The sequence below is a fragment of the Anas acuta genome, chromosome 1 (genome assembly GCF_963932015.1).
Source record: "Anas acuta chromosome 1, bAnaAcu1.1, whole genome shotgun sequence".
Lineage (NCBI taxonomy): Eukaryota > Metazoa > Chordata > Aves > Anseriformes > Anatidae > Anas > Anas acuta.
In genome coordinates this window covers 51,412,346-51,438,699 of record NC_088979.1, presented here as the reverse complement: position 1 = coordinate 51,438,699, position 26,354 = coordinate 51,412,346, and the positions used below count along the sequence as shown (strand labels likewise).

The 26,354-nt window shown below is 36.2% G+C and overlaps 1 protein-coding gene and 1 long non-coding RNA gene across 5 annotated transcripts in view; one reads left to right on the top strand and one right to left on the bottom strand.

Annotated features, from left to right (window-relative positions):
- Positions 1–26,354, bottom strand: part of GPC5 (glypican 5) — a 730,379-nt gene that overhangs the window by 569,683 nt on the left and 134,342 nt on the right. For all 3 annotated transcript variants that reach the window (XM_068676960.1, XM_068676961.1, XM_068676966.1), the window contains exons 4-5: positions 15,187–15,320; positions 11,009–11,134 (exon numbers count right to left, since the gene is read on the bottom strand). In XM_068676960.1, coding sequence (XP_068533061.1) covers positions 11,009–11,134; positions 15,187–15,320 — 260 coding nt within the window. The remainder of the gene's footprint in view (positions 1–11,008; positions 11,135–15,186; positions 15,321–26,354) is intronic.
- LOC137854032 (uncharacterized) lies at positions 1,298–25,686 on the top strand. Of its 2 annotated transcripts, none has more exons than XR_011094926.1 (6): positions 1,298–1,594; positions 5,027–5,134; positions 9,804–10,007; positions 17,485–17,633; positions 19,453–19,601; positions 21,133–25,686. It is a non-coding gene; the product is annotated as an uncharacterized lncRNA (long non-coding RNA). The 2 variants fall into 2 exon arrangements; XR_011094927.1 differs by having other exon boundaries at positions 1,298–1,598.

Below are 26,354 nucleotides of genomic sequence, written 5' to 3'. Positions count from 1 at the left end.
ATAAGCTTCCCTCAGATAATGTTGCCATCATATTTCATAAAAGAACATGAATATTCCAATTTTCATAACACTATATTAAAACTGGACATTTAAGACCTGAGTTCTAGATGCTATAACCTCTCCTACAGAGAAAATAGGCTTAGGAAATAAAGGGAAAATGAAAGAAAAATTTTATATTCTTTCCACAACTACTCTAACTCACCTCAGATCCATTACTAATTTTATTTAACATTTACAAACAAACAACTTCAAAACAATTATGCAAAACATAAAACTGTATACCTCATTCAAGAATATGTTTCATCTTTGACCAAAGATAAAGAGGTAGTGTTGCTTGGTCCTGAACACTGTTATCCCATAAAAAGTTATTTTCATATGTCAATTTAACCAGAAGACTTGCACTATCAGAAACTGATCAGCACTGCTATATATTACTTTTAGAATATGGATCAATATATTTTGGTGAAATATCTCAAAGACTTAAGCATAATGGGTTTGGATCAATATCCCAGGTTTAACACCCAGTGTTTAAGGTATTTTGTTTTTTCATCTTAGTGTGGATACATTGCATTGTTCTTGAAAAAACATGTAAGATTCTATATGTTTTACAGAATCACAGAATCACAGAATCTCTAGGTTGGAAGAGACCTCTAGATCATCGAGTCCAACCTCTAACCTAACACTAACAGTCCCCACTAGATGTAGATAATATAAATCCTACCACTACATTTAAACATCTACACTGATGACCTTCATAGCCAATGGAGAGAAACATGACCTTCTAGGAATTTCTATCCAACTACTTAAGGACTGAATGAATTGAGTCCTGCAAAGGCCCACATATTTATTTACTGAGAAAAGCCAGAAGACCAGTTCAGGTATGCATTTCTTCACATGCACCTGGAGTAGAAGATATGAAGAAGAGCAAAAGTTTCAACAGTGCAAGCTCTTATTAACATAAGACATTAATGTTGCCAAAGCATGTGTTTAAAAAATAATGTGACAGAAACTCAACACTCAGATTCCTTTGGTAGATACTTAGGAGGAAGAACACTATTACACAGCAGGATGCTATAGTGCAATTCCTTCTCCTGCAGGCATATTTTTTTCTTAAATATACATAATGAGTCCTAACAGTCTGATGGAAGGGCTTGCTGGCACTTATGTCTTTTACAAGCCATGCAGCAAAGGTGTCTCTTTTACTTAGGAAAGATTAAACTCAAAACATCACTTTGAGTATATTAAAGATGCAAATGTATTAACTGGACTAGAAAAACATTACATTTCTGTGTGAGATACCACACCTTCATAATAAAAAATCTTTCTGAACCAAAGTGTCTTCAATTTGGTTTTCTCACTCAATGAACTAAGTCAAAAAAGAGTTAACAACCCTGACTTCTAAATTCACTGCCTTCGTTAATTCAGCATAGTTTTCACCGAGTGCCCATATTTGGACAAGTAATGAAGTTAGACCTTGAGAATGCAGTGTTAGAACAGCAACAGCTACAACAAAATGGTCACTTTAATGAATACATTCCAACTTGTGCTTCCCATCATAAAATCCTAATGGAATACAAGAAGATGAGCTGCTAAGGTAGGTAAGAAATCATAACTTTTATTAAAGAGACCAGACAACCCTGTATTTTTGAAGTAGATGCTCATAGACTCACAGTTGTGAATGGCATATCAGTTTTACTTCATTAAAGAGAAAATGATGATTCTTTTAACTACAAAAGCAGCAAGAATAATTTGATACAATTGGAAAGAATAATACTAATTTATAGAATAAATAAAGTGAACTGTCATTCTTTGAATGCATTAGCAAAATCATATGAATACCAATTTATCAACCGTATTACATAAACGGCATTAATGAAATTAGACTTTACACAAAATAATTTACAGAATATCCACCATAATAGGACTACAAAGCAAAATTGCTCTTATATAGCAATTATAAGAGCTTAGAACAGCTTACTGCAAACTTCACAATTAGACATATAGAAACAATCAGTGATTTTCTCATATGACTCCCAACCAATTTCTAGATTTCTAAAATCAGTCCTGATTTAGGATAACAGAAGTTACTAAGCCTAATGTGGAGATGTAATAAATAAATAAAATAAAATAAACAGCAGAATCTTAAGTTTCACTAGTATAGATACAGTCAGTGCAAGATGCTCATTGAAAATCTGACCTACAACTGTTGTGAGGAAAGTCGTGAGCTGACAACACATACAAAACAAAGGTGGAAAGGAAAACCTTAAAATGCTGAAGTGCTGAACACTTGCACAGTCATAAGTACTCAAAAGTTTCCTGCCTGGACTAGTAAGCCTGCAGTGTTTATTCAGGACTGCTGTGAACACTACAGTGAAAAAAGGACCCCTGAGAAGATTTCTCACAACCCAAAATATTGTTTAAATAATTCAGTGAGAGCTGTTGTATTACATTGCCATTGCTACAGATGATAAATAATTTGCATTTAAAAATATAAAATGGTTCAGAATATCACTGTATAAGGGATCTTATTGTAAAATATCACTAAACACATTACTTGAAAGGTATCATATATATAAAATTTTAATCCAATTAGATTGGATTTCATTTATAAGAACTTCAGTGAGGCACAAATACACAAATCTTCTGTCAAGTACAATCACCTATGATTCATATTTATTTTACGTTAGGCTTATTTTTGAACTATACAGCATGAATTTTCATTGGTAATAATGTCAAAACTTACTATACAGAAAAAGAGATGACAGATCTTTCTGCCTCCATTGTTGCATTTCATAAACTATGGTAAAGTGGCCCTGAACTCCCTAGAAAAATTTTTAATAGTCAACAGTTCTCTAATGCTAAATTCTGGAGTAAACCTGTGGATTTTTGTTTGTTTGTTTGTTTGCTTTAGGGCTGTGTAAAATGAAAGAACAAAACACTCCAGAATGAAAGTATTATAATGCCAGAATTCAAACTCTTAGAATACCCTTGGTCACTGTTCTTTCTCTTGTCTATCTTTCAGACTTTATAAATGCTAGCAGTTATTCAACACAGCTCAAATCATGCTTTTCAGTTTAAAAGACAATACACTTTGTAAATTATTACCAACTTATTAAAAATAAATTCACCCAGCATTAGAACTCTTCCATTATAACTCCTTCTGTGCATGACAAAGGACAAAGAGTACAGAAAACTATGCATTTGCTCAAGTAAACAGAAGGATAACCAGATCATTTATTTACAGGTAATCAAATGCAATACATATTTTTCTGCTTTTAAATAATTAAATAAATTATATTCTGAAATGTAATGAGACTTGTCTAAGTATATACTGAAAACTATATTAACATATTAGTAAAAATAATAAAACTATAAAAATAATAAAACTATGAAAATAATAAAGCTGTATTAACATATAACTATATTATATTATAACATTACTATTATTAAAGCAGGAATGATTTATTATGTGTGTATACTTCCTGACAAAATAGAGAACAAAACCCACAATTAATGTAAACAAAAGAATCATATAACATTTCATTTTTCACCTAATATCAGACTTGGATCTCCTAAAAACAACTGACAGAGGGTTCAGAATTTCAGCCTTTACATAAAGTAAATAGTTTTTATACAATCTATTGTCAAACCAGTATTTTTCTTTCTTCTGTTTTTTGCCTTTCTCTGGAATAGTTCAGATTATATCCTTACCTGTAATTCCCAAATTCATTAAGATAACCTAAAAATAATATTTCAAGTTTCTCAAAATAAAAGATAACAAAAAGTTACCTCCAGAAAACCAGTAACTAGACAAATATTGTTATTTTATTATTGAATTACATGTTGATGACAAAAATAGAAATGTCTTTTGTTTTCTGTAATGACACAGAAAAAAATTGTCATAAGACCCTCTCATTTTTCTCACAACCAAAATAGGATCAATATCAACTTAATGGTGTTTCTTTTTGGGGGTGTGGGTGGGAGTGGTAAAACTAATGGCATTCCCGATTAGATATCAAATATAACCTGAAAACAGCACTTTTCCAAATGCAGGCTTATAAATTGTAATGAAAAAATTCTCCTGAATTCATGGAGGACCTTTGGAGCTACGTATTCTTCTTACAGGTCAGATGTCCTGATTCTTCAGTACAGCCGAGGTGCCATATGCTGGTGAACCATAGGGATACTCTTACAAGTATCCCTAAGGGGGCAGCAGCAGTTCAAAACAATATTTCAGACTTAAGGCATTTGGATTTCTTTCAATTGAAGGTCAAAACAAAACTGTGAACAATTCTGATTCCAATTCCTAATCGTGGGATGCTAGGCTGATTTTGGAATGCTGTTGGTGCTAAGATTTCATGAGTTCATGAGAAGACTGAACATTCACTGTTCTGGGGCAGGCATTGCCAAATTTGCCAGTTGTGAGGACACACAAATTTACAGTTGCTTTTCTCTAAGCATCTGTTGTTTGTCGTTATTGACAATAGCATATTAGGCAAAGCAGTAAAAGCCACAGTTGGCTATTCTTAACATTTCAATTTGCTCAGGCTTTTTTTTTTTTTTTGCATAGATTGCAAGTGGTGCCTTCAATAGCAGTTTCACCTCTGCCTCATTATGATTTGAGAGCTAGCTCAAATAGAAGAAAACTAAGAGGAATTCATTATATCTCTTTATATCACCATTTATCTGCTTTTGTTGGCTAAGAGCTAATTTGGGATTGAACTCTTGTTTCAGAATATTTAAGAGTCTAAGGAGAAAATTCCTTCCCCAGCGTAAGAGCTGTGCTAAAGCTAAACATTTATTTGATGATAGATGCTTATTATAATCATTTTCTAACAGCTTGCTCAGCAATTAAAATCAATCAGGCTGTTTAATTCTTCTTAATTTGGATACTTTTGATATGTGTTTCATATGAAATTCTTCCTTCCAAACTTGATTAGCTGTTTTTAATAATCCCTGTTAGTTCTGAGTCCATCAACATGCATAATTTTATTATTTCCTTCTCTCACATCTATTTTTGTTTCAGTGGAATCACTGGTCTCAAGATGGAAAGTCTACATTCAGCTCTCCTCTATGGACTTTTAATTCATCCCTGTTCACTTTCTAGCCATGTGCTTTGGACAACCAAAACTGTGTAAGTGTCAGTTAAACCACTTAATGAACAAGAAGAAAGCTGGTAAAAGGGCTGGAAGGCAGGTCCTGTGAGGAGAGGCTGAGGAAACTTAGGTTGTCTACTCTGGAGAAGAGAAGGCTAAGAAGCGATATCATCATTGTCCTCTACAAATTCCTGAGGAGGGGAAGCAGAGAGGGAGATGCCAACCTCTTCCATCTGGTAAATGATGATGGAACATGTGGGAATGGCACAAAACTGTGCCAGGAGAGGTTCAGACCGATCATTAGGAAAAATTTCTGTACCATGAGGGTGGTAAAACACTGGAACAGGCTTCTTAGAAAGGTGGTTGATGTGCCATGCCCCATGCCTGTCTGTGTTCAAGAGGCATTTGGATAATGCCCTGATTAATATGCTGTAATTTTTGGTTAGTCCTGAAGTGGTCAGGCTGTTGAACTACATGACCTTTGAAGGTCCCTTCCAACTGAACTCTTCTCTTCTCTTGAACAACATGAATACAGCAGTTTAGGGATTCTTATCTCAGTTCTGATAAAAGCGTGAACCTACACCATGTAACAGGCTAGACCCAGAACAAGCTCTAGTTTCTGAATTAAGGGCCTAATTGTCATGATATTATGGTTATTTTAAAAAATAAATAAATAAGCCAAAAAGGAAGCAGCTGAAGCACATGAAATGTAAACTGTTAGGAAAGCTTTCATTTAAATAATACCCCCCCTTTTTTTTTTTTTGCTCTGTTCCCATCCAGTCTTGATGGTATGAAATATGGCAAAAGCTACAAGATTTAACTGAGATATGGTATCACAGCTAGCTGTTAAAACTCTAAACAACTTCCTTTAAAAAATGCACAAAAGGACAAAGAAGAGCAGCAAAGATTTTATTTATTTATTTTTACCATATCCATCTTCTGTCTCCAGGGCTTATTTGCAGTTGTTTGTTTTTGTTTTGTTTTTTTTTTTTGCAAGGATTTATTTGCAAGGCTGTTTGCAGTTTTAAACACAGATACAGCAAACTCTTCCAGTGCTGATACACATGCACCAGCATTATGTAGCCTATGGAATTGCTTCCCATGTCAGGCCTAAAATTGCAGTCATCAACAGCCATGGTACATGATTTTTAAACAGAAAACAAAAACAGAGAGAGATGAAGAATGTCACAACAGATAAAAAACATTTACATTCAATTAGTTTGAACAATACTGATTTTCCCCTCCTCTCCCTGAGTAATACTGCACAGACAAATTCACTAGTGTGTGTGTGTGTGTGTGTGTGTGTGTTTCTGTGTAGGGTAGGGAAGAGAAAGTTCACAGGTTCAGGTGTTCTGTATTTACAGAGAAAAGTGACGATGTCTGCTCATGTCATTATTGCTTCTAAAATGTCACAGTATCCTGGGATCATGAGAACAGAAGTTGAGCAACTCAAGATTTAGATAATTCTAGACTGAGAATCAGAAGGCTGAAGCAGCTCTTATGAGGTTATCCAATTCACGTTGGTATCTCTAAGGAAAAATATTTTTTTGCTGCATTATTTCTCAGCACCTTGCTCTGCCTGTTATTAAACATCTTCATGCAGGCAAATACCAGACCTGAAACTACCAGCTTTTGTCGCTTACCATCCCCACCACTAGAAATCTCTCCCAAGTACTGGCGGAGAAGGACCTGGGAGTATTGGTTGATAGTCTGCTGAATATGAGCCAGCAGTGTGCTCAAGTGGCCAAGAAGGCCAACAGCATCCTGGCTTGCATAAGAAGCAGTGTGGTCAGCAGGGCTAGGGAAGTGATTGTCCCCCTCTACTCAGCTCTGGTGAGGCCACACCTCGAGTACTGTGTTCAGTTTTGGGCCCCTCGCTACAAGAAGGACATCAATTTGCTCGAGCAAGTCCAGAGAAGGGCGACGAAGCTGGTGAGGGGCCTGGAGAACAAGTCCTATGAGGAGCAGCTGAGGGAGCTGGGATTATTCAGCCTGGAGAAAAGGAGGCTCAGGGCGACCTTATCGCTCTTTATAAGTACATTAAAGGAGGCTGTAGTGAGGTGGGGGTTGGCCTGTTCTCCCATGTGCCTGGTGACAGGACGAAGGGGAATGGGCTAAAGTTGCACCAGGGGAGGTTTAGGTTGGATATTAGGAAGAACTTCTTTACTGAGAGGGTTGTTAGGCATTGGAATGGGCTGCCGAGGGAAGTGGTGGAGTCACCATCCCTGGAGGTCTTTAAAAGACGTTTAGATGTTGAACTTAGTGATATGGTTTAGTGGAGGACTTGTTAGTGTTAGGTCAGAGGCTGGACTCGATGATCTTGAGGTCTCTTCTAACCTAGACAATTCTTTGATTCTGTGATTCTGTAATATTTAATCATGACATAATTTACATGTTACGTGTCCTAACCATTATAGAAACACATAATAGCTACTTTTCTTCCCCTTAGCAACAGCCTGCTTGCACTTTGCTTTTTCTCCCATCACTCTTTCTTTTCCAGGTTAAACAGATCCAGGTATTTCATTACTTTTATATAAACTGAGTTTCCTAGATTCTTGATTGCTCTCATAATGCTCCTGGGAATACTCTTCAAGTTTGCCTTTTTTTTTTTCTTTTTTTTTCTGAAAAACCTGTAACTGGGATTATGCTGAATTTCATCAAGATGATTTTGAACCACTTGCCCTATTTTTTGTATTTGTATTCATTTTTTCCCTTCTAAATTGGACTGATTCATTGATCCATTCCAACTGTCATTTTCCAGCACAATACATAGAGCAGATTAGGAACCTTTCTTACTTGAACATATTCTCCTTGCATCTAAATTTGCAGAATTTAAGTGTGTTGAAAGTGTTTCTGAGGCACAGTTTGACTTTCCATAACCCAAGAGAATACTTCAGGCACTGCACATCTGATCTGTACTCCTGCCCTGAACTCTTGTGTTACATGTGCCTTGTTTTGATAGCAAGCACACGGAACTGCCTAAGAATAAAAGTGCCCATTTTTCCATAGCTTAGCAATTCAGTAGTAATAATAAGAAAAAATAAATGATTTCAGGATGTGCAGGATGGACATTTTTCCCCTTCAGTTATAAAAGAACAAATAAAAAAAAAAAAGAAAATAGGACATTTTGACTGAGTAACAAGGCAAAATGAATGGGAGGAACGGTAGGAAGAGGACAGTCATACAGCTACTGAAGCAGAAGAATATGCATCATGATATAGTGTACAAGTAGAGGTGCTGAGTTGTGAAAACTAATCTACAGGCCTCAGCTCCAGCTGATAACCTAGAGTAACCCAGAGCATTCTGCTCTTCTGGTTTTAATCAGCTCTCTCTACTTCTAAATATTATCTACATAGTACTGTTGGCTCTTTCAGAAAGTTAACATTAAAATTTAGAGACAAAGTCAATATAAAAATAATATCTACTTTTATATAAAAATAAAATACTTTAGTAAGGAAACATATAAGTTAAATTAAAATCAATGAAGTCTTTCATTTAAGATATAGAATTCTTGTCACCACCTATGTCTTTAGGTTGAGCCACAAATAAATTGTGCTAATTAATTATTTTAATCAAATAAAATTACTTTTAAAAATCACTGTAGTCTAGAATTTAATGAGATGTTTCATTGATGTAAAAGGACTGAAGCTTCTAGTCATACTTCTTAAAATATAACAGTGTAATAATAGTAACAATATAATAATACATGTATAATGACTAAAATGTAATAATACTGTATAATAATATAGTTTTGAAAATATATAATATATGGATAGTAAGCCCACCTGAATATAAAAATTAGAATACAAGATTTTTTTTCTTAGGAAATCTGTAATTACAAGATTCTTACTTCAAATTCTTACTGAGACATTTAGTAGGAGTACTATAACTCATTTGAGGAAAAGCATGAAAATAAAAGCCAGGATATAAAGTTGAAATTAAATCTGAAATACAGGTATCTAAGAAAGGATAATTCATCCTGAGAAGATTGTTGACAAATTAGAACAATGAGAGTACCAAGGGTCAACCACTTATTAGGCCTTAGTGCTTGCAAAGCACTACCCAAGATGATAAACTAAAGCAGATCTCTAGCTGTTTGCTGAAAGGGTACGTACTGTTTTCTTAGACATCACTAATCAATACATTATAGTTCCTACATAACCTATTTAGAGATGCCTGAATCCTAAAATCATAGAATTATTTAGGTTGGAAAAGACCTTCAAGATCATTGAGTCCAACCATCAAGCTGACTTACTGAGTACCATCACTAAACCACGTCTCAGTGCCACAACCACGTTCTTAAATAGAATAATTGAATAACTATGGTTGGAAAAGACCTGCAAGATCATGTGGACCAACCATCACCCTACTACCAATGTCACCCACTAAACCATGTCCCTAAGCACCAGGGGATGGGGACTTCACCACTTCCCTGGGCAGCCTGTTCCGACGCTTGACCACCCTCTCCTTTTCTGCTGGGCAGCTTTACAGTCATTCTTCCCCAAGCCCATACTGCTGCATCAGGTTATTGTGACCTAAGTGCAGCACCCAGTTGCACCCAGCCTTGCTGAGTGACTTGCAACGGGACGCAGCCCATTGACACAGCCTATCCAGATCCCTCTGCAGAGCTTTCATACCTTCAGTTGTCCTGCCTAACTCAGTATTGTCTGCAAACTTTCTGAAGATACATTTGATTCCTTCATCCAGATCACTGATAAAAATGTTAAGCAAAACTGGACCCAGTGCTGAACCTTGGTGACTGGCTGCCAAGAGGATTAGACTCCACTATGACTTCTGGCCATCCAGCCAGTTCTTCACCCAACAAGCTGTATACCTGTCCATGCCAGGAGCAACCAGTTTCTACAAGAGACTACTGTGGCAACCACTGTCCAACTCTTTACTAAAATCCAGGTAAACAACATCAACAGCCTCATCTACTAAGCCTATAATCTTCTCATATAAGGAGATAAAGTTAGTCAGGCAGGACCTGCTTTTCATTAACCCATGCTGAAGATGCAGACTGTCAGTGCCTGATCTGATTAGTACCAGCTATCTCCCATTTTACTAACACACCTTTATAGCCTTTACCCGCCTTCTTTGATACTACCTCATCTTGGTAATAAGAGCATGATCTTTATAAAACATAATTGCAATGAACCTCTCAATATTTTCATCTGTCACCACAAGTTCAGAGAAATACTTGTTTTCTTGATGAGAGCAATAAAGCAAAAACACATATCTCATTTCTCTGAAAATCCATCTGACATTCACAAATGATAGTGTCTTGTAAGTTGTGAAACATATCGATTCCAGAGATATGCATCCAGGAGCTTAGCAGTTTATTTTTATCTCTTCTTTGCCATTGCTACTGAGTGATGTCTCCCAAGCTAGTGCATACATAAAACAATACAGGTGTTTCACCTTTAAAACATTTTATCTTAGTGTCTTAACTTATAGTGCTCTCCCGAGACACCACATATATTAAAAGATTAGTTCATTCTTCAGAGCCAGAGAAAGTTTTAAGCAAACAGCTTGTCTGATATCACAAACTCTGTATTAAAAGGAGCACCTTATAAAGATCATCCCTGAAAAGAAAAATCCATATTCATTTTTTCCAACTATATTTTGTAAATGCCAGTCCATCTTCTCCTAACCAGCGTATGGTTAAGCTCCATAAATTTGATGCAGAAATTTCTGAGGACCAGTAATATTCTTTTTTTCTTTAAAACATAAATACAGGTTGTTTTTTAATTCTGTTTATAGATGAGGCCTGAGAGAAGGAAACCCATGCTGACTTGTTTTCCAAATGGGCTTTGACATATACCCAGAGAAACAATGCACTTGACTCCACTTGGCTAATTTAGAGCAATGAGAAATACAGAAGGAAAGACAGAAGTGAGTGAAAAAGGTACCTTCTTACAACATCTTCTCCATTCCAACACGGGAGTCCATCAGCAGCTGCCAACTCATTACCGCACAGCTGATCAGCCAGTCCGCCGTAAAAGGCTCTGTAGAGCCGGAGGTGGCTGATAAATTCTCTGCACAGAGGAACATGGGAAACAATAGACAGTGTCAATCAATAACATTAAGCAGTACTGCTATTGTGCATGTCTACAAGAAGATACAGAATATGCTTTTTCTAATGTTCTCTCCTGGTTCCAATGATGTTTTAAACCAATTTGTCAACTTCTTATTACCTAAGTTAGATTCTCTCTGACGTATTTCAGTAGTTTACAGACTTGATACTGTTATTGTCAAAATTAAACAATTTACTCATGCTCTGGAATGGGAGTTATTTTCCTCCACCCTGAAATTTTCTTGCATAATTTTGATATAGCTTGAAATACTACACTTGTACAAATGTAATAAAAAGAAAGCAGGAAAGCTTTTCCAAAGGAAAGCATAGCAAATAAAAAAACAGGTGTATATTAATGTCATCTGTTTTTCAGCGCTACCAACTGGTCCCCTACAGTCCTACAAGTACAAGAAAGAGTATTGGTGAGAGTTACGGAGTAATTCAAGATTTAGGTAGAATGGGTTTAAGATGTAGATGTTAAATATTTAGTGGATATTTAAATTACTGTCTGCCAAAAGACATCAATTTTATCTTGTTATGCTGCTAAGTTATAAATTATGTATTGCTATTTTACAGAATTGCCAAGTTGCCCAGAGCTAATGATAAGGTTTTGCACTTAAATCAAAACAAATGAATGACTTTTTAGCTAGTATGTTTGTAACTGGATTGAGATATTTCTGTTTATAAATTGTTTGCTTATGTATTGAAAATCTCTTCCTGGGAGACCCATTCCTGCTGTGAAAAATTAAAATACTTATTTATTCCAGTTTAGAATATCACAGTATACTGAGTTATCTATGACCCGCAGGCACGAAGAAGAAAGGTACCGACAAATGCTGTACTCATTGCTCTATAAGCCAGCAAGTTTCTCATTATGCTAACTTCTTGAATGCTGTCTGGAATTTAAAAAAAAAAAAAAAAAAAAAAAGAATATAGCTCTAAAAGTTCTAGACGTTTCATTACATTTAGTTAACACAGATCTAAAATGGCATATGGAATTAAATTTTTAATTTTTGCTTACTCAAAATTAACACAAATAAAACATGAGTAATTTTACATATTCTGTCATTTAAAAAGCCAATTTTAATTGTAATTGTAGGGCAAATATTCTACACAAAGCACAGTGATTCAGATTTACTATGATTATTTAAGGTGATCTAAGTGCATTACTGTCTAAAACTACTGTTCTGAAAATCTCAGGTAGGGTCATTTTTGACTATTCATCATGTAATTGTATATGCACAGTTTATTTTAAGTATATAAATATGATTCATCTACACTTTCCCAACCACGGATAGTTGTATCCTGTATTGTTCCATCCCCCAAATTGCATATAGTGTGCATAATATGTTTGCAGATTTCCTCCATATCCCATTGAGGGGAATTGATTTTGATTTTGACTATGCGTTGTGTTTATGTTCTGGATGAATACTAGTGATTAAAGTCTTCTCATAATAAATAGTTGAAATTTCTTCTTCTGTACAATCAATCCATGTATTATAAAGAAATGGAAATGAATACAGCTGCTACAATATCTTATCCCAAACTGCGTTGTAACAGAAAGGTCAGTTATTTAGTTTATTAGCAGATACATCCTGAGGCAAAGCCAAAGTTAATACAGAAGTAATAACTGATTTCAGCCCCTGTAGATGTCTGACCAAAGTAGTTAGAAGGGCAGATGGTTTGAATGTCAATTTTCACATCAACATCTTTTAGACCAGATAGCATGTAATTATAGGCAGCTGAGCACAAACGTGCAATTGCAGTCAGTGCAAGCTACAAACATTTCTTATCTGTTTGGCAATGTTTTTGTTTGGTTTTGTTCTTACAATTTTATTCTCCTTGTTATAACCTGTCTGCAAAGCTAAGGTTTGGAGAAAAAAGCATTAGGTATTTTTAAGATTGTATGTTATTTTGTAATGTTCTGCTTAGCAATTTTAAAAATTCATCTGACATTTTTAAGTGTCAAAAGCAAAGTGGAATTTCATTTTCTTCTTGTACCACATAGTGCTTGAAAACACTTGCCTAAGGTGTTGATGTTTAAATTGATGGTGTTTCTGATAGTGAAAATTATTTAGGAAAAGTTCAGGTAGTAGTCCAACATGTACATTGTTCTTTAATGCACATGTACATGTAAACTTTCATCTGCAGCTGGATTTGAGAAACATTAGGAAACTGGGGAACTCTTGGGAGTCACACATTTAATGGAGTCCTTTTGTTCACTTGTTTTTTCCTAAGATAATTCTCATTGATCAAGCCTCCACCATTTGGGAGAAGCTTATTCTTTTCTGCTAAAGCTTGTGAAAGTTGCAGAGAGCAATCCTGCTGCCAAAGATAAACAGGTCGGAAGGTAAAAAAAGCAGAGTTTGACTGGGAGAAACATGCTTCCTTAAAAGCAGGCTGTAAGGTTTGCTGAAGTTGCTCTTCTGTGTGAGGAATTGTTGCAGTTGCCATGGGAATATAAAGACAAATATAAAGTGATTGTGACTAATAAGGAAGAAGGGGTGATCCAGGAGATAGCAAGGGAAGATGATATGGACTATGAAGTTGTTAAACTGAAATTTCTGCCAGTGCATCTCAAAAACTTTTTTTTCTCATTCTACACCCCCCAGCTTTTTGGTGTAGTACCTGTTGCAAGCCATTAAATGGTTCCAGCATCTCAGACAGGAGTAAACCACGGCAAAATGACAGTGTTTTCTGCAGCCCACTGGCTCTGGTTGTCCCATATGATCTCCCTGAGGTCCACCCAGACACTTTTGTTTGAATCATAGAACGGTCCCAGATGAATAGAGATATTAGAATGCAATTTTGTGTTTGCAGAGTGCTAGCACTGAGTAAACATCAGGAACTTGCTTAGGAACGTAAAGAACATTGCACTAGCTAGAATGGTCTGCCTTTGAAGCTCAGAGGCACATTTTCTTCTCCAGATATCAGAAATGAGTAATTATTACTTGGAATTCTCTCATTTCAGTCTCCTTTTGCACTACAAACTCAAATGAAAGAAAAAGAGGCCAAAGAAACCATCTCTGTACTTTAGTGGACACTGTGATGAGAATGAAATTTCTGATTTTTCCTTTGCATATGATTTGCATTAATAGAGCCTTTAATCTCACCAGTAATACTATCCTTACTCCTTACAGTGCAATTACTCCTTGCAGGCATTAAAGACTTGATTCATTTGTCTAAAGATAGAATATCTGGTGGCCTTTAAGGTGCCTTCAGCTATCCGAGATCTCTGCACAAGGCTGCAACATATGGCAAAACTTACAGGACACCTGTATCCTTCTGGGAAGCAGAAGATCAGTTGAGATACCTGAGGGCATCCTCAAATGGCACTGAACTCATGCTGTTGTGTGGGCAGCTGAACTGAGTCCTCCTCCCCACTGAATATAATGGCAGCTTAAACACTTAGCTCCTACACAGTTAGGGAAAGTTTACACTATAATGCTGAACCAGATATAAATCAAATACCTAAGTTTTGTAGTCACCTGAATTCACTATGTACTGGCTAAAGAGCCAAAGAAAAAAATCAGCAGGATTTGCTTCAACAAGAACTTCAAGACTTAAACCTAAATGCTTATTTATCTCGTTTACCACAATAGAAAGGTATGTAAGAATGAAGTCATTACGTTTTTTTCTTATCAATTTGTACAGTCTTCTGGTAAAAGGGACAATCAGGTCTTGACAGATGCAGTAATACCCAATGATGTGCCATTTAAATGTAATTTGAAAATTTACACACAGAGTTGATATTCTTATTCATATTCATATTTTAGTTATCCATTCCTTTAAATATTTCAAAACACACCAAATGAACCCACTCATACATCCATTATACTGGAAAACATAAAGTCATAAAGTCATAAAATGACTCTTTTCAAAATGTAACTGAGCAGACTGTGTTGCTGAAATGCTTCATTCTTTGCATGCCACTGCACTGAATATAAGCTATTCTGTTGTAAAATTAATGGCTTACTTTATTCTTTCTTTCTGGCTGTAAAACTAATGTCTTACTTTCTTCTGTTGGCAAGGGTTTCTTCACTGTCTCTTGAGAACATCTTCAGCCCTTCATTATCTTTGTTCTGATCAAAAGAGCAACTTGGAGACTGTGCAGGCTTCCTTACAGGAGGGCCACATACCTTGTTCACCTAAAAGAAAAAAAGTCATTAGAAGGAAAGAAGATATGTAAGCAAAAAATATTACATATCCCTCAATTCAGTTTAAGTCCATTTTAACAAGAAAGAAAGTCTATGGACATATGATAAATATCAGCTACAAAAAATATCATTAATTATCATACTTGTCAACAGTATGTCTATAATGAATGCAGTAAACACAATTCTATTTCATTTTGTAAAAGAAAAGAACAAACAAAATTACTCCTTTTGAAGGAATATAAAGAATATAAGCAAGTCACCACATGTATTTTATTGAATGTGGCTTTTTTGTCTTTTATCAAGAAACTGTATTGTTATGCAGACAGCGACGGTAACTTCAGAGATCACAATGTGTTGTGAACAGCAGCGTATTTCCATTTTTCTGTATTATGCCCCAATCACATTTTTTAATATGTATTGAACTCTGTGATTTCTTTCAGGGTTGATGAATTATTATGGCACGTTCAGCATAGTTATTCAGAGCATATAGTGAATACTTAGCATGGTGGAAACCTGCATTACAACTTTGCAAGATGTAAATTTAATGATCCAAGATGCACGTTTAATGATTCAGACCATAGATGTTGAAAACACCAAGGGATTTTATATGCCTGGTTTTCTGATCCAGATGTCAATAGATACAAGTTCACATGAATTCCCATTTTCTTCTTTGTAAAATGTGATAGTGAGCATTTTGTGCTATACACAATACCAGTTCATGTTCATTGCTCATTATTCTTCCTAGTCACTGAAGAAAAATAATTAGTGCCATACATATTTATTAAGTAAGAGATACTTGATGGTGAGGATCATATCAGACAGTATGTTAAGCAGACTGAAGGGCACATATCTTCTTTAACCTAGCATGTATGCAGTACCAAAAAAACTAATACTGCATGTGATTTATTAAAACTCAGTTTTGATAAGTAGTCAGACTTCTTAAAAGGGGTCACTTTGGGCTCTACAATAGGTATCCAGTTTTTGAAACACAAACACAAGCAGTGAGCGTCAGATCCAGATGTTTGGGAAGGAACACCTCTCCCATGACAGGCACGGGTTAGGTGCGTAGGTTGTGCTGACTTTGGCCGTTGGATGTCTGAAAGAGATGCCACAGCTGTCCTGGCACTCTCAGAGACTAACTGCAGGATGTAAGCCTGTGAGGGACAGAGAAACACAGTGTCAGCAATTTACCAGCTAATACAGGCTCTAAGGAGGTTAGTAATGCTCCTTTAGGAAAGAGGAAAAGGAAAAGGGGAAAAGGGAAAGGGAAATTTAGCTCCAGCTGTAATAAACTGAAAAAAACATGTATTTGTTGCTCCATATGTATTCCTATTGCTCCCCTATGAAGGCAGGAGAATCCACAGATATCTATATTCCTTGAAATTAAAATTAAATGTCTTTATGTTTTACTCCAACTAAAATGAAAAAATAAAGAAAATCAGTAGATCTTACAGTCCTAGTGTCTTGCAGTATGGACAGTGTTCATTTTATACATTATATGGCTGCTTCAAAATACTATCTCATGACCTTTCTCTCTGTTTACTTACTTTGAGTGAGTGTCTCAAGAAATGCATAGTATGATTTGGGGAATTTTGCATTCACTGATACATTTACAAATAAACCTTAGTTTCAAATAATCTTTAAAAATCTTTAAAATCTTAAAAAATCTTTTTTTTTTTTAATCTTTAAAAAAATAATCTTATATAAGCTTTACATACATATCTATGGAATATTCTGAAAATACCATTAGCTAAATTGTAAAAAGTGCCTGTACAGGACCACACACACCTCTGCCATTCCTACAAAGAAGTACACGCCAGTAGTCATACTGCTGAGAGCTGTTATATTAATGATAGCAACATCTCTTGCAGCTGAAAGTTAGCCCACTAACCTTTAGCAAAGTCACTTCCTTCTTCAGACAGAATTTCTACAAGGTGAGCTACTTCAGCATGTACAAGCAGGTACTCTGATGATGTCTTTGTCTGTTACCTTTCTCTTTTTTATTACTTTTTTATTTTTATTTAAAACCCTGGGAACACTGCCTGCCTGGATAGCTTTGTGTGGTGTTGGTTTCTTTATTTTGTTTGACACATTACACTTGCATCACTCAACCAGCTGAACATGAGCTGTTGTTTTGTTTTGTTTTGTTTTTCAGCTGTTCACTGGTGCCTGACATCTTTATGTCATATTCAAACCATTAACTGTACATGGATGCCAGATATATTTTTGCCTTCCTCACTGGCCCAGTCTTCATTTTCACACAGTTTCTTCAGTAAGCAGTTGTGCACATGAAAAGGTCATATAGTAAGTACTATCTTGCCTTCAGGTGCCTGCTGTGTCTGTGAGGCAAATATTTTAAAACTAAAATGTCAGAATTTCATTTTCCACATGATACACTTAAAAAAAAAAATCATAATAATGTCTACTGTTTTTTGTATGTATTCTTTAAGTATCTAGAAAGTGTACATGGAACAAGTGTAATGCCAGTTAATTGTATTTCTGCCAATTCCAGAAGGATTTTAACAGCCTTTCAGCCACATCATCTCAGTATTCTTAGCCTTTGGGCTGTAAAAAATTCATCCAGTACTATTACTGTCAGTCCTTGGAGACACAGACTTGAATCTTCACTTTGGGAGAAGGGGGTTGCTCTCAATACACTAATGAGCTAACAAATGATCATTTTGCAGCAATATCCGATCAGAATGTATTCTTATCATCCTGCCCTCCAGTTGCACTGAAAGGGTATTTATTCTCACTGAACATTCCCACAAAAATTTGAGCATTTTTCTTGGCCACGAACACAAGATCATTGAAAAGCATACAAAATGATTCTTGAAGAGGACTGAAAATACCCTGAAGAAAGTGAGACTGAAAGAATCACTGAAAATATTATTCTAAAGAGAATTACAAATCTCACTGAATTTCAGAAAGAATTAAAGATAACTGTAAAATTTTAAAACAGATAAGCCTAAGCAACTTACTAGGATTTTTTTCTTTTCTCCTCATCTCCCCACTTTGGTCCAATTTTCTTAAACAGATACTGCACAATATTTAATGGCATAAAAGGAAACCTCAGAAAATTATAAAACTCACGATTTTCACAGTTCAGACAAACCTATTGTCATTATATTCAGCATGCTGTTATTATGCACAATTTGCATGCCACAGAATGATGATTGGGTTAATTAAAAGCTCTTGTAATAACCATGCAGTTAAATTGCAATTAGTGCCACACATGAACTTTATGACAGTTTGATTTTGCTTGGTGCATAGTTGAACATCTCTGGTTACACACAGTTTGGAAAACTTGAGTGTCATAAGCCTTCATATTTAAAGAGGGCTGGACAATGATGTGAACATTATGTTGGTAACAACGGGACACTGCCATATCAGTTCACAGGTTCAATAGGGCCAATTGGTCACATCCTTTGGGACTTTTTTGCACTACAAAAATGGTTCTTTCTGACCTCAGCATTTCTATTGAAATTATTTCACTTTTTTTTTTTTTTTAATTATGAAATTAAATAATCATTCCTATGTTTAATTCAAAGACTGAAAATAGAAGTGCCACTCCCATTCACTAGACTAGGACACAGCCTGCTTGGTGTGCTTTCAGTTACTGAATGATAGCTTTTCTTGATCCCCTCAGACACCTGTGGGAAGAGAAAGGAACGGAAAGGAACGGAACGGAACGGAACGGAAAGGAAAGGAAAGGAAAGAGGGAAGAAGGAAAGAGAGAGAGAGGGAGAAAGAGAGAAAGAGAGAGAGAGAGAGAGAGAAAGAGAGAGAAAGAGAGAGAGAGAGAAAGAGAGAGAGAAGAATACTGAAGTGCAGTAGCCCTTAAACAAAGCTAGAAGGAGATAGCAGAACAACTGGTTTAAACTATATTACCACCAACAACAATAAAAACTGTGGTTAATTGAATGTTTTTAGGTTTTCTAGGAATGCACAAGTTGCGAACACTTTCTTCAATAAATAAGATTCTTGATGTCACAAGGGTTTCCAGCAACTGATTACTAACCAAACTGCCCAAAACATTTATCCATAAACACAAGGCCTTACAAGTTTACAACATTTCCTGATTCGGATTCAAACCCTACAAGTGGATGTGTAATCCTTGCAGGTAGATGGCTGTGTGTCATACAGAGGAGAAAAAGAAGAGCAGTACAGCAGCACACTCTGTCCTGTAACTCCTTCTGCTAGCCGGCCATTGCTAGCAGCAGAGGAAAGGACAGCTTCTTGGCATTTGGCACTTTTTGATCATCTAAGCAGGTAACAATGACGATTTCTCAAAGCAAAATTAGCTTCTCCTCTTAACTTGTAATAATCCCCAGCTGAGCTCCTGCAGCAGGAGCCAGTACATCGGCACACTTGGCGCTTGTTTAACTTGCTTTTCCTTCTTTCAGTTAAACCACAAGAGGGAGCACCAACATTTCAGTATTTCCAAAGGCTTTTATCGTTTATTGTTTGTAACAGTTGCTTATAGAATCAAACTTCTATTGCAACGAAAAAATGTATTTTGAGATGTCAGAGCGCGCAGAGGTGCATGAAAGAGTAAAGGACTCCCTAATGAGACAAAGTTCAAGTTCTTAGATACCAGGAGAACAGGTATTTGTTAAAACAGGATGTTTTTTTCTTCAAATTGGGAAAAAGATGTTAATGAGATTGCCTTAGGAAAGAGCATTGGGGTGTCACCAGTATTAGCAACATAGGAAGATCATGGAGAAATACTGTGTTGTTTTCTTTGTTAATTCTTTTTCTGCAAAAATTCTTTTTCTATTTCTCTAATGTAGCCCCAGGATTCTTGGCAATACATCTTAAACATCCAAAGCTTTAAACTCCAGAGTTATTGCGGCAACCTAAAGTTTTATAAATTTCACTAATAGGTTTCATCATTTTACAGAATTTATGAGAGAAGCCCAACATAATCTAGAAGTGGAAAATGTGAACAACAGCCTAGAGCATCACAGACTAAAGCTGATAATTGAATGATGCTTGCACAAATCATTAAACACTCAATTTATAATCACCTGCAAGACTTAAATGAACTTGTTAAATAATTCCAAATGAATTTTATTCAAAACTATAATTAAAAATTCACCTGATACGTGAGAAAGTGTATTTACAAATTTTTCAAGTAAGATGGAGTTGTGGTGGTTTTACCCAGCTGGGCAGCTGAACTCCACCACAACCACTCTCTCACTCCCCCTCCTCAAAGGAAAAGGGGGAGAAAATACAATGGAAAGAGCTCAGGGGTTGAGATAAGGATTGTGAGATCACTCACCAATTATTGTCACAGGCAAAACAGACAGCATAGGGAGATTAATATAATAAATTGCCTGTCACTAACAGACTAGAGCAGTGAGAAACTAAAAGCAAATTAAAGCAAATTACTAACACCTTCCCCATCCACCCTCTTCTACCTCCTCCTCCCAAGCAGCACAGGGGAACAGGGAATGGGAGCTGTGGTCAGCCTCAAAATGGGCGTTGTGTCCAGTGCAAAGCAGTAGTAGCCACATCAGGAAAAATAAATAAAAAATAAAAGAGGATTATATGTTGAAAAAAAAAAAAAAAAAAGGAAAATATTTTCTGAGATATATAAATAAATGTACCACTGGAGAACTAATTATTCCACTATGTTCGGTAGTAGTGGGGCGTCAGTGTCATTGCCATGCACCTTTCTGGGAAATGAAATCTATACTGAAGATGGAGGGCCAAAGAAGAGATGAAGAGACAATAATGCTAAGTATTTACAATATATATATATATATGTATATATATATATATTTTTTTTTTTTGATAGGGGTTTGCAAAAGACTGCTGTCCAAGCTGTTGGATTGGGACCCACAGTTCATGGCTCGCATGTGACTGAGACCTGTATCCTCCTCCTCTACCAAAACCAGTGCTTCAGCCTGGGTTCTTCAGGCTGTTCTCATGTCTTATCAGTCTTTAATTATCTCTGATTTCCTTCCTCATTCTGCACATTGTAACTGTAAAATAAAATCTGCTAGCTCATTAAGTATGAGTTTCTTAATATAATTTCAATTTATGTCTTCCACTTTTTAATTACCAAATCTTAAATTGTTTCAGTTCTGCTGCTCCTTTCATGAGGGACTAACACTTAGTAAGTCTGGCAGTAAAAAAAGAGTTTCCTTTTCTGAATGGGGGTGAGAGGGAAGGAAGTGATTTTTTTTTTTTAATGGCTTAATGTTAGGGGAAATCCTAATGTTCTTGGCCAAGTTATCCTGCAGCCAGAATGCAGCACTGCCAGTTCAAACTCCTCAAAGGCAGTTCAACAAAACTGCTTCTTGTGAGAGGCTGCCAGCTCTCCCAGTCCAAGTCTGCTTCAGTGGATGCCAAGGTGTTTCATTTATGTTCAGTGAAAACACTCTGTGGTTCTCCTCTGAAAAGCAATTATATAAAACCGGCAGTAGTCCTTTCCAAAGATCAGCTCCCTGTGTGTACTGAGACTGACATATCTGTGCTCTCTAGTGGCTAAAATATACTTTATTGCTCCTTATTTCTGTGTGCCCTGCAAGTATAGCTCTGACGTAGAGGGCTGACATTATTCTGCCTTCTCATCTGATACTCAGAGAATTGTTCATTAAATCTAAATATAAGTCTATCCAGGGTCACCAAAAGAAACTCAGTAGGAATGCAACTGTCAATGAAAAGCAGAATGGGGCTCTATAGCCTTTATCAGGCATGCTGCTCACTTAAAAGAAGAAACACATTACAATTTACAACACATAAAAGAGTTTGTGGAAGCAAAACAAGTTCACCGTGTTTGCATATTTGCACTCTGTGCTTACACTTTGTGGCAGGCTCCAATTTAAGTTTCAAAATTGTGAAGGCAACAGTAGTTTTGAAAACAAGGTCTGTAACAGAAGTATGTATGTCAATAAAACCATGGACATATACAATAACAGTCATAATACATTATTTCATTCAGTGTAAGACACCGTCATCCATTCCTTAGATAACTGGAGGTCTACCTTTTCATGATAACAAAGAATCAAAACCCACTGTTTAAAAAGGGAGGGAGGGGAGGAACCTCACTACTGAGACAGCTAACATTGCAGAGAACCTATTTTTTTTTTTCACCCATTTCAGACTGCATCTTATGAGATTACTGTTTTTCCTTCTTTTGTCTGTATGTTAAGTGTTTCAATGTCTCCTCACCCTCTCATTTGAACCTCAAAAACAGTTTTCTGTGATCATCTTTATTATGTAAAAAGCAGTCACTTACTCATATATGTATATATCATGCAAGGGACCAAATTAGTCTAAAAAATTCATTTGCTTTACAATCTCTAGATTTGCCCTCATATAGTTTTTCTCTTGCAGGACAAAGAGCTGATTTAAGGACCAGCTGAGAACCAGAAAACTGCTCAGCTGAGTAGCTCACTGTTAATCTGTTTCAGAATGAAAAAGGAAGAGCAAAGAAAAAAGAGAAAATACAGACTACAGAAAGGATTCGTGGTTCACTTCTTCCTTTACACTTGTTCAAGCTTCTTACTTGGCTTATGGAAAGGAGTGCAAAGCCTCCTTTCTTCTCTTTCTGCAAATACAAAGAACCACACTGTTGCATTTTCAGCCTCTTGGACCATCTTCCTCACCTTCAGTTAGTTTCCCAGTGAACACATTCAGACAGCTTGCCATGGTGCCAAAGCAGAATTAGACATCCAGTATGCTATCTAAACCCAGAATGTGACGGCAGTCCAGACTGCTTATTCCACATTATTTTTCAGACCTCTGAGTCTGAAAAAGTCTACAGAATGCGGTCCATGGAAAGAGGAGGCCCATTTTGGATTTGTGCATTTTGTCTAAATTATGCATTTTGTCTAAATTTTGCCCAACTTTCTGTTAAACGTTTCCCCTCCCATTCCCCCCAAGAAAGAAGGTATATTAAGGACTCCATTATTTCCTGACAAAGCAGATCTCAATTTAAAAAAGGAAGTGCAGCAAACTTGAAGATTTAACAAAAAATGTTTCAAATTGTGATGCACATTTGATTTAAGCACATTAAACAGGAATGCATAAAGCATGCCATGATATGTTTCTACATTATTTGGCAGTCTATATTGAACTTACCTTATGCAAAACTGCACTGCTTGCTGTTGCTTGCCAAAGCCATGTCTGTGTTGATCATGTCGGGGGGGGAGGATGGGACAGCCTGTTCCACCAGGGACCTCTCCACAGGCTGCAGGGGAACTTCTGCTCCGTGCCTGGAGCACCTCCTGTCCTCCGTCTGCACTGACCTGCGGGTCTGTAGAGCTGGTTCTCTCACTTTCTTTCTAGTTGCCCTCTCTCACAGCTGCTGTGTAACATTTTTTAACCTTTCTCATGTAAGTTTTCCCAGAGGTGCCCACCCATGGCTGCTAGGCCATGCCCTGTGGTGGGGGTGTTGGAGCCAGCTAGAAGTGACTGTGTCTGGCATGGGGCAGCCCCTCAGAGGAGCCCTGCAGCCGCCTGCCAGCACCATGCCATGGACACCCAATAAAATGAGTATCTCCAGGGAGGCGTTGCAGAAGAGGAACCCAAGCAATTTGACAAATGGATTGGAAGAAGCACGAGGCTTTTCAGAAAGGCGTGAGACATGAACTTGACACTGGATTTGAACCTCTTCTCACCAAGGGTGAGAAATATGTTCTCTCGCATTTCTATAAATGAAAGGAAAATTGGCTGAAAGAAGAGGAGTTGGAAATGATGCATCTTGAAGCAGGTATTGAAAGCTGTGCCACCATATACTCAAATACTGAGAAGAAAAGAAATTAATGTAGCTGTCAACTGTATTTGATAGACATGGTTCCATGGCTTCATGTTCTGCTCTTGTATTTAAGAAGTTCTTGGCAGAAACAAGTGCTTCCAGTGTTTGCCACATATCTGTTGGTGTATCATAAACCTTAAAATAAAGACACTAACAGAATATTAACAAGCGTATGTCCAGCATAACTCGTCTTTCTTTATTCTTTCCAATTTGCATTTGAAAAGTGATGCCCTGCTAAATGAAAGGGATGGATCGTATCCTAACATATTTTTTTTTTCCAAAATGCATGTATATTTATGGATGTATTACTGCTTCTGTTAATATTTATTCTATCCATGGTTGGAAACCTTTTTTTTTTTTTTTTTTTTTTTTTTTTTTTTTACACATTAAAAGCAAATAAACCTATTGCAGTGGAAAAAGGCACACATTTTGAGCTGAATTCTACAGAATCAAGCATACAACAGGGATTCCGACAAACAAGAGATGATGAGGAATGTTTGCTACCATTTTTATGTTAAATATGGTATAAATGTCCAGGCTGTTTTATAGATTTAGTCATTATTTGGAAAACACTGTTTTTAGTTACAAAATCCATAAAACATTATGGGCATTTATAGTGGTAGAAAATAGTGTGTTGTGAAAAGGGCAAAATTACAGAAACAAGGGAGATTAAGCAAGAAAAAATAAATGGGAAAACAGATAAGCAGAGTCTGGAAATGACTTATACATAAGATGAAATTATGTAAACATACTCAGTTGTTATCCTTTATACAAACATCTTTCAACTAATGTCTGCCATACCTGACTTTTTCTTGATCATTTCATATGTTTAAAGAATAAATTTAAGCATATATCTTCAAATTGTTTTATATTGGACAACAGAGCATTCTGTCTATTAGAGTTTAACTTTGGTTTCCTCTATATTTCACTTTAGAGTTGTAACAGACTTGCAAATCAAATTGTCTATCATTTACGCTACCAACATCACTGAACTTAAACAACACCCATGAAAACCTCCACACAGAATTCCAGATTTTAACTTACATTTTTGATGCTCTAATTTATACTGACCTAAAAATAGTCAATGATGTCTCAGAAAATCAGCTCCTGAAAGTTGTTCTAAAATAGACCATGCTTGTAGTAATCTCTAATGCTGTTTTGTGTTTTTACTTTATTTGTGCATAGAAACCAGGACCCTTAGTTGTTTGTTGTTTTTTTTTGTTTGTTTGTTTTTGTGTTTTAATATACAACCATGCAATAAATATGTATATAATACATATATATGTACATTCACATGCGTATTTTCCATAATCCTCAGAGTTTCTGTAAAAATGTTTGTCAAAGACTACCACAGTAAATACTCTCAGGTTGCCTGGCACTAGAGAGACCAGGGGTTTCTTTAATTGAAATTTATTTTCATCTTAAACACTGATTTTCTGTAAAACTTGTGTCAGATTTTTCTGTGTTGTACTTGCATTTATTTCCCTTAATACCTGCAAAAGTGGACTGTGAATTAGTCTGTATGTTGCTTTGTAAGTATTTAGTATGCACGGGTTTCCTGATAAAGGTCTTTCCTTTTCCAGGCAATATTGTGCTTGAGCATTGTTCATTTAAAACACCAAACAGCATAAAGTTTCAAGATCAAATATGAGACTATTCATCTTTGGGTCAGCGGATGTATGCCTCTGTGGTCATATAGGCAATGGTGGATTTTTTTTCATTTTCATTAGGAACCCTGACCACAAGTTCTATTCTCTTTCCTCAAAACATTCAATAGGCTTCAAAACTTACCTTAAAATTACTGTCATCCACTACTAGCTGAGAAGAGTTTATATACTTCAGTGTTGCTGTGACTGCAGTGGTGAGAAATAATACTTGTGATCTCTTCACTGCCCAGTGACATCCCCTCTTTCACGTCAGACATGAAACATGGCTTAAACCCTCCCATGCTTCTTACCAATGGTTTTGGTAATTTCACTAGTTCCAAGCAAGTGATAAAAACTTGCTTTGTTGATTTTCACTGTTTTCAGAAATTTCCATTCTTTTTTCTTGTGACTGAAGCTCAGTTAAGCCTCTGGAGAAAGCTTCTTGACAGAAGCAGGGAGCTTTTCCACTTTGAAATACTGGGGAAGTGAAACATAACACTAGAGGAATCTGAATTAGATGGAGGTCATGACTGCAGTACACTAGCTCCTTGCTACAATCAAAAAATGACTGATGTATAAAAATATTTTATATAATTTATTATATAAACA